At 44.0% G+C, this 9,602-nt stretch overlaps 1 protein-coding gene across 1 annotated transcript in view; it reads right to left on the minus strand.

The window, feature by feature from the left end:
- Positions 1–9,338, minus strand: part of NSD2 (nuclear receptor binding SET domain protein 2) — a 60,786-nt gene extending 51,448 nt beyond the window's left edge. The window contains 3 exon segments of the mRNA XM_038533264.1: positions 6,136–6,298; positions 8,743–9,320; positions 9,323–9,338. Coding sequence (XP_038389192.1) covers positions 6,136–6,298; positions 8,743–9,320; positions 9,323–9,338 — 757 coding nt within the window.
- Positions 9,339–9,602: the final 264 nt, after the last annotated feature.

Consider the following 9,602-nt stretch of genomic DNA (forward strand, 5'->3'; position numbering starts at 1 on the left):
GGACTCAATCCCAGGATCCCAGGATCATGCCCTGGGCCAAAGGCAGGTGCTAAACCGTGGAGCCACCCAGGGATCCCCACAATAGGCACATTCATTATCACAGTGGGTGATTTTAACACAACCTCACTTAGTACTGAGAGAAGCAAAAAAGGAAAAAATCAGTGAGAAGATTATACTATCAAATAACCCAAGATATAAGAAAGCCAGATGACCTGTAATAGTTTTAGAAAATGTTGGAATTTAGAAATAAGGCAATGAGGGTTCCCTTCCATAACAGAAAAAGGGACAAAAATTTCCCCAGTTATCTGATGAGAAGACTAGTGAGATAAAGGTGTACAAGAAGATGGTGAAGCTCCCAGATGCAACAGAATTCAGTTTTCTTCACAGTACCATATCTAAGACATACATTTATTTCTGTTTCCAACTTATAGAGTCAGGTCTCAAAGCTGCTCATCCATCTGGATGCCCTTGTAGATAGCAAGCAAGACAAGTTATGCTTACTATATATCACAAAAATGCTACTAAAGCTTTCATTAACTTAGCTTTTCAAAGGAAATTTGAACTTTCAAAAGAGTCTGGATTGAGCTGCAGCCTATGGAGGTGTATTCTTTTCTGCATGTAGATTATACTTCAATTTTTAAAGTCTAAGTACATTACTAAGATCCAAATTCAAGCACATCTATAAATCCAAGCATGATAAGTTAAAAAGAAAACAAAAGAAGTACACACACACACACACACACAAAAAAAAAAAAAAAAAGAAGGAGAGAAAATCTGGGTAGGGGGTAGGGTGAGGCAGTTGTAAAAGAAAATGCCCACTTCACAAGGCCCCCATGTTCAACCAGCTCTGTGCCAGAAGCCACCCCTTCTTCAGGTCCCTGGGCCCAACACAGACACCTAAACTCCCAAAGCACACCCACCCCTTACCATGTCACTCCCACCCACTATAGAGCTGCTGTTTGGAGCCAAGTCTCAGGACTGCCTGGAGTGCTACTTTACACATCCCTGGTGAATCCTCTGACTCCCATAGCAATGAACACAACTGGGCCCAGATCTGGGCTTCTACACACCACGGTCTTCTAAAAAAGATCCAAGTTTTTTCCCAAGAAAACGGATGATTCCATGACTAGGGCAAACAAAGTATAAAATGAGCAAGGAACATCTTGTTGGGCCACATGTAAGAAGTGCTCAAAGTCCGAATGAGAGGTCAAAGGGACACTGCTCAAGGGACCTCATGAGACTCTTGCTGGTTAAATTTGGGACAATTTGAGCATCAAAATGTAAAATGAGGGCAACCCGGGTGGCTCAGTGGTTTAGCGTCACCTTCAGCCCAGGGCGTGATCCTGTAGACCTGGGATCGAGTCCCATGTCAGGCTCCCTGCATGGAGCCTGCTTCTCCCTCTGCCTGTGTCTCTGCCCCTCTCTCTCTCTGTGTTTCTCATGAATAAATAAATAAAATCTTTTTTAAAAAATGAGGGGGATCCCTGGGTGGCTCAGCGGTTTGGCGCCTGCCTTTGGCCCAGGGCACGATCCTGAAGTCCCGAGATCGAGTCCTGTGTCGGGCTCCCGACATGGAGCCTGCTTCTCCTTCTGCCTGTGTCTCTGTCTCTGCCTCCACACCCCCCTGCCCCCGTGTGTCTATCATAAATAAATAAATATTTTTTTTAAAGATTTTATTTATTTACTCATGAGGGACACAGAGAGAGAGAGAGAGAGAGAGAGGCAGAGACACAGGCAGAGGGAGAAGCAGGCTCCATGCAGGGAGCCTGACATGGGACTTGATCCTGGGTCTCCAGGATCACACCCTGGGCGGAAGGCGGCGCTAAACCACTGAGCCACCGGGGCTGCCCAATAAATAAATATTTTTTAAAAAATGTAAAATGAGTAAGAATAAGGAGTTGGGGGACTGAGTGATGGCCACTGAGACAAGCATATGAGGGAATGAGCACTGGGTGCTATATGCAACTGATGAATCACTAAATTCTACCTCTGAAACTAATAAAACACTATATGCTAATTAAAGTGAATTTAAAAAAAATTTTTTTTAAATGTTAAGGTGTCTGGGTAGCTCAGTGGTTGAGTGTCTGCTTTGACTCACGTTATGATCCTGGAGTCCTGGGGTGGAGTCCCACATCAGGCTCCCAGCAGAGAGCCTGATTCTCCCTCTGCCTGTGTTTCTGCCTCTCTCTGTGTCTCTCATGAATAAATAAGTAAAATCTTTTTAAAAAAAAATTTTTTTAGAAGAGTAAGGACAGAAAGCCTGGGTGGCTCAGATGATTGGATGTCTGCCTTTGGCTCAGGTCATGGTCTCAGGGTCCTGAGATTGAGCCCCACATCATGCTCCCAACTTGGTGGGGAGCCTGCTTCTCCCTCTTCCTCTGCCCCTCCTCCTGCTTGTACATTCTCTCTCACTCTCAAATGAAAAAAAAAAAAGGGTAAGGACTATACTATGTAACAAAATTTTTAAGAAGCAGCTCATTTTCACAGAAAAATACCAGTTAATTAAGCACAGAAAGCAAGACAAAAATCAACAGTTACCATTTTATAGAGCCATGGGTCATGAGTGCTGACACCATGAGGTGAGACTAGCAGGGGAAACTAATCTCCAACCACAGCCACAGATCACTCGCTAATGAGAAAAAAGGCCTATATTTTCCATTGGCCACCACCTCCTGGGAAGTGGGATAGCTGACCCCAAGAGCTCCTGATGAAATTCAACTGAAGGGAGCGTCCTTCTGTCACTACCACCACCGGCTCCCCATTCTGTTTCTTCTGACTCCTCTTTTCAAAGGTCATGTGACTATCCTATCAGTTAGAGAATTCACCCTGGCTCCCTTCCTTTTGGACTACTTTTCAAATGCACATTACCAGTCTTCTGAAGTTGATGTGCTTGTGATTATGAGTGCTGCCTTCCCTGTGTCCCCAAATAATTCCTAGAGAAACACATTGCAAGAAGGCAGGTATTGAGGGAAGGGCTAAGCTCAAGCCCCTTCCCTCAAGAACACCAAGAGGTACTCCTGAATCGTCTTGTGAACCTGAATCTGATCACAAGAGACTAGAGCAGTTGAGAATGGGCTGGGGCAGGAAGTGCTGTTGTACACTGCAGAAGTCTAAACAGACAGGACAGCTAAATGCAATGCAAGCATCCTTTTCAATCCAGAGTGAAGAAAAAACAGGCACAGAGAAAATACTGAAGATTACTGGGGAAGTCTAAGCAAGAGCCACGATGATGGGGCAGAGTCACTGATACAGTGCTCCCTACATGTGGCTGGGTGCTCAGTTGTGTGGAAAGCAGTCCTTGTTCTTAAAAAATCCCTGCTGGCACATCTAGGGGTGAGGCACCATGACACCTACAGCCTACATTCACATGGGTTGGCCAAGAGGAGAGTGTCCACATTCAGAAAGAGATGGAGCAGGTCACCAAAACGTTTAAAGTTTGCAAATATAGCTGAGGGTACATGGATGTCCGCTGCATTGTTCTACTTTGAACCATGCGCTTGGGAAGGTTTTTTTTTTTTTGGGGGGGGGGGGGGTTTAAATAAAAAACGAACAAGCAATAATACAAAAATATTTCACAAAGCAAACAAATGACAAGATGGCACTGCTATGAAAGCCAGGGCACATCTGGCGACATAAAGGCACTAAGAATGGGTACAAATTTATTTAAAGTAAATGACCCAACACTAAGATCCTGCAGGGAAATAACTGGCCAAACCGGAATGTTTTCAGAAAAGAGTCCCAGAGGTGTCTGGGGGAAAGGGATAGGATAGATACAATAAAATATCTGGTTTTATTTTTTTTTTAAGATTTTATTTATTTATTCATGAGAGAGAGAGAGAGAGGCAGAGACATAGGCAGAGGGAGAGGGCCTCATACGAAGTGGAACCCTCAGACATTAAAAAGGAATTGCTTAAAAAAAAAAAAGAAAAAAGAAAAAAAAGGAATTGCTTGTGATAGGTTAGGAAGACCAGTGGCATGAGACTCATAATGCCCACACTGACTCCCACTTTGCTTTGCGGCATGGTTTTAGAGGAGCTGGGAAGGAACCAGCAGCACTCAGGCACATCAGTGTGCCTGCCCAGCCTCTGTCTCAACTGATAGTTTTTTTCATACTTGACCAAGTCTAGAATCCTCTGGGGTACATCCTGGGGTCCCTAAGCCTCATGGAAGGGACTCCCCAATTCCATCAAGCTGAGGATGCCAAAGGTCCTCCATGAAGTCAGAGCTAAAGCCACCCCAAAGGGTCTTCTCTGGCCACCACACATCGTAAGCAGATATGCTTTCCTGAACCTTGAGGCAGAGTCTAACCACCCCTGGGGGCAGGAAGGTGGGCAGGACTCAGACAGAGGCACTCAGGACTCAAGCATAGTCCCCTTCATCCTGAACCCATCTCCTCTCAAGGCTGTTTACCAGAGAGGTTCCCCTGTACCCCATCCCCAGCAGCCATCTGCTTCACATACACAGCAAGCCAATAGCACCCCAACCTATAGTGAGAGCAGCAATGCTGCTCCTGTGAGAGCTCAGGCCTCCAGTCAAAGAACAGGAGGGGACATGTACTCACATACCCCTAAGATGTCCTATAAGGCTGACTGATCAGCAGTACTAGAGGGTTGGGAAGGCCGCCTGGCCCAGCCCACAGCTCTAGTCACCACACCTTTTAAGGGTGCAAAGATCAGTTGGGCACTACCTTGGCTCAGCTCCAACACTGTGCTCACCATCTATCACCTTCCTCAAACTGAATTCAAACTCTACTCTGGAAGAACTTTCTACAAGAATCTCAAACCACCTGAACTCATTTTTCCCTCCAAAACACATGAGTTTTTCTGTTTTGTGAGCTCTCCAATTAATATTTAAATTAGCATCTACTCTAATCTGTATCACTAATATATTCTTAATGTGTTCTAATTTCAATTGCTCTATGGACCAATTTATATTCCCAAGTTTCATGATGCCAAAGAAGAATAGTTCTATTTTTTTTCCTTCTTCCCACAGGCCTAAAAAATAAACTGGTAGTATAAAATATGATTTCTGAAAATCATGCTGAAATAAGCAATCACTATTTATCTAAACAATAATAAATTATCATAAAACCTGGAAACCAATATAAAGCCAAGACCACTCCTCTATTAATACTAATTCAATCAATAAAGTACATATCTGAGTTGGATATAAAAAGAAATGACAATGTGTTACATCTGAACCAATTATTAACTTTAAAGCTGCAAAAATGAATGACATAAATTCAACAACAAAGAAACAAAATCCGATTCACATATAAGCAAAGGATTAGAATAGACATTTCTTCAGAAACATTAAAATGGCCAATAGCGGGCAGCCCCAGTGGCGCAGCGGTTTAGCGCCGCCTGCAGCCCAGGGTGTGATCCTGGAGACCCAGGATCGAGTCCCACATCAGGCTCCCTGCATGGAGCCTGCTTCTCTCTCTGCCTGTCTCTGCCTCTCTCTCTCTCTCTCTCTGTGTCTCTCATGAATAAATAAATAAAATCTTTAAAAAAAAAATGGCCAAGGGATCCCTGGGTGGCGCAGCGGTTTGGCGCCTGCCTTTGGCCCAGGGCGCGATCCTGGAGACCCGGGATCGAATCCCACGTCGGGCTCCCGGTGCATGGAGCCTGCTTCTCCCTCTGCCTGTGTCTCTGCCTCTCTCTCTCTCTGTGACTATCATAAATAAATAAAAATTAAAAAAAAAAAAAAATGGCCAATAGCACAAGAAAAGACACTCAGCATCACTAATCCTTAGGAAATTGCAAACCAAAACTACAAAAAGTAGACAGACAATAGAACGGTGGGTGCCAAGGGTTGGGAGGAGCAGGAATGGGCACCGAGGTTCAGATTCACAAGATGAGTGAGTCCTGGGATGGATGGTGGTGATGACCATACAACAATGTGAAAATGTTTATACGACTGAGCTGTGCCTTTAAAAATGGTCAAGATGGGGAAAAAAAAAAAGGTCTAGATGGTAGAGTTTATGTGTATTTTAGCACAATTTTTTTAAATAGGAAAAAAAAAAGAAAGAACCATCGTAGGGCTATGGAAAAGTAAAAACAAAAAAAAGTTTGCACATTAGAAAGAGTAAGTGCAGAAAGGGAAAGATGGAAAAATAATCCATAAACACAATACCTTTAAGTTTGGTATAGTTGTGAAGGAGTGGATCAGCAGAAACCATGCATGGCCACCAAGGGTAACCGGACACTTTGGACCACACCAAATCACCGACATTATATTTCAACAGGTGGTCTTTATCTCTGCCAGTATTTGGACAGGACTCTTTCTTAGCTGCAATCTGAAAATGAACAAAAGACATACTAACACATCCAATAAGTACTTCTAAACCCAGCCTTCTATCCACAGATTAATCAGACTATAGGTTTAAAACACACACACACACACACACACACACACACACACACACACACACACCCCTAAAGGAGGAGCATACTGGGGGCACATGGGTGGCTCAGGCTGATTAATAAGCAACTGACTTCAGCTCAGGTCATGATCTCCAGGGGGTCCTGGGATCCAGGCTGACATGGGCTCCCTACTCAGCGGGGAGTCGGCTTCTCCCTCTCCCTCTGCCCCTTCCTGCCACTCATACTCTCTCTCAAATAAATAAAATCTTAAAAAAAAAAAAAAAAAAAAAGGAACATGCTTCCCCTGCTATCACTTCATCAAAATTGTCCCTTGCTCTAGCTAAAGAATTAGCACAGTGCCTGGCACACACAGTAGGTAATCAACATTATGAACCTACATAAATTGATTTCCTTGGCCTGGTAGATGGTCTTTAATGGTGCTTTATTCACTTAGTCCAAAAAGAATTTTCATAGATCAAATCCATATTCTGACCCTCCCACTCCCCAGCCATGTATCTGTCATTTCTCTGGAGCACATGCATCACTCGCAGGAAAGGGCCCAGAGTGACAAGGACATCAGGAAGGCGTGGCCACAGGTCTCAGCCTCATTTGTTGATCTGAGTCCTGGGGCTGTAAGCTTGTTTCTCCACCTGAGAACACAAGTGACTTTAGGAGTCTGAAGACCCGACCAGGGCCACTATCACCACACACCCCTCTCAGTTCTGCCCTCCAGTGGGACAAGCACAGTCAGCATAGCCCCCTCTTGGGTGTGAATTCCCCAGCTTTCTCTTAAGAGCTCTACATACTTGGGCAAAAAGCTTAATTGGTTTGGGCTTCAGTTTACTCATCTGTAAACCAAGGACAGCAGATTTGAAATCTCACTGGTTGTTAAAAGGATTAGTGTGCATGGTGGTAAGGGCTGGCCTAGAGCTGCCACATTACACACTGCATTACAGAATAATTTTATTTATTCTATCAGAAGTATTCTTCTTTGCGGGATATGCTTGGTGTAATAATAGGTAGAGTACCTCAAAAAACGCCAGCTGATTACTCCACGGTATCCCAGTTTTATATTTTTTGTCATCTAAGCCACACGACAGCCCCATAAAGATGAGTAGTATCACCTCCATACTGAAGATGGAGAGTCAAAATTCAGGAATTTTACCCAAGTCTTTACAAAATCAAGTAGCAGAGCAGGAAAGAACTTGCACCAGCCTCTTCCCTTATGAAAGAGTGAGGTCCCCTACAATCATGGGCATTTCAAAACCCACTGTATCAGCCCAGCTCACTAAATCGATCTTTAAAAAGTTCACCGTAGGAGTTACATTAGCAAAAGCTAAACAGCTCCTGAGCACTTAAAACACTGTTTTCAAACCCTTAAAAACTTTCATTATTTTAATGACTTCAAGGAAACTGTGGCCATTTCCCCTCTTATCTGTGAAAGTTGTAAATAAAATTCCTCAATTGTAATTTTAAACTAAATATTCCAACCCAAACCGGTTTCAGGTTCCCTTTGCCCACCCCTGCAAGTGAACCTGGAGTTTCAGGTAAAGACCAACAGGCACCAGGCACCTTCCAAATTCTGTTCATATAGACTGTATAGACTGCCAGCCCCTGGCACCCCCCTAGTTCCTTCAGCCAAGGCCAGAGTTCCCTGACTGTTTTGTATGACTTAAATTAAGTAGTGGGCCATCCTGAGTGCCACGTTAAGATACAGTGACATAAACCACTACATTCCTTCACTATAGGTTGGGGGTTTCCACCCAGTGTTTGATGAGTGAACACTTGCTCAGATGTGTTCCGAATGCTGGGCTCTGCATTGGGAACCCAGAAAATGAAGGTATAAGAACACAACCTTGGTCCTCAAGGAGGCAGACCATCTGCTGGACCCCTGGTAGAGGAGACAAGCTAAGTGGACAGAGGACCATGTGGAAGGACAGGAGTACTCCTGCATAACACAGCTTTGTTCCCTATTCCTCACATGGCACAAATTTAAGAAGCCCGATGCTAGATCCCCACACACCTCTATCATTAGGCTAAATTATGTCTCTGGAGAGAAGATCAGTGAAAAAGAGTACAGTCTAAAGATCAAGGGCTCTGGAACTGGCCAGACCTGAGTTTAGAAACTGGTTTTACCTCTTGAGCCACTTTCATCTTGATCACTTAGTTAACCTCTCCAGGCCTCACCACTGGCTCAACAGCTGCTGAGAGGCCAAAGGTGGGCAATGTCAGGGTATCCTGATGCAGGGGCCCAGGCCACGGGCAGACGGGGAGAACTGGAGAGCAGATGCATGGCAGCCTCTCCTCACCTCCGCCCGACCCCACACACAGAGGCCCCCCTCACGATCCTCCCCTGGCCACAACTCTTCACAGATACCTTTTTATCTGAGGGACTTGAGATCTTGGACACCAGTGCTGCTTCGACAAGACCCTGCTCCAGGAAGGAGTCGTATTTTATGCTTCTCTTCCTGCTCCTTCTTGCTTTATTTTCTGCTTTTTGTCCATTTTCTTCTGACTGGGATACAGCAGCAGCACCGTCACCACAAATTGAAGATTCAAAGAGAGGTTTCCCATTCATGTATGTTTTGGTGATCTTCAGCTTAATCTCCGGAGAGCCATTTTTGATAGGGGTGGTGTTAGGCGGTGTCCCAAGTCCTTTCCCTTCCTGTGACTCAAAACGTAATTTGGCATCATGAGCACCAGGTTCTCCATTAAATACACGGGAAGTTAGATCTTTCAGCTTCTCAGATGGAATAAAGGGAAGGGCATCGTGGCCATTAAATTTTTGCATGACCCCCTCCTGCAGACTGGTAGAGAGGTGGGCTTTGCTGAGGAATACAGAACATTCACGATTCACTTCACAGTTCTGAGTCTTTCCGTTTGTATTGCCAAGGATTTCTGGTGCCTGCTTCATCTTTATGCACTCTACAACTTTCTGAACAGAAAGAGGATTTTTTTGATGCTAAATTCCATTCAGCCCAGATGCTTCTGTTCTTAGAACACTACAGTATTAGAAAAACAAAAATAAAAAGAAACATAATGTTTAAAACCTAACTTAAGTATGCCAATACCTCTACAGCTTTGTGTGGTTATTTGTTTCAAGGCAATTTATGATATTTACATAATCATTTAGGTCACAGAAGGCAGTTCTAATACTTCAAAAATGAGACAGAATCACAAAATGATAAAACTGAAAGGAAAGGAACAAGGATAATTTTTAAGGAGAACACAAAAGTC

Source organism: Canis lupus, chromosome 3, assembly GCF_011100685.1.
Source record: "Canis lupus familiaris isolate Mischka breed German Shepherd chromosome 3, alternate assembly UU_Cfam_GSD_1.0, whole genome shotgun sequence".
Lineage (NCBI taxonomy): Eukaryota > Metazoa > Chordata > Mammalia > Carnivora > Canidae > Canis > Canis lupus.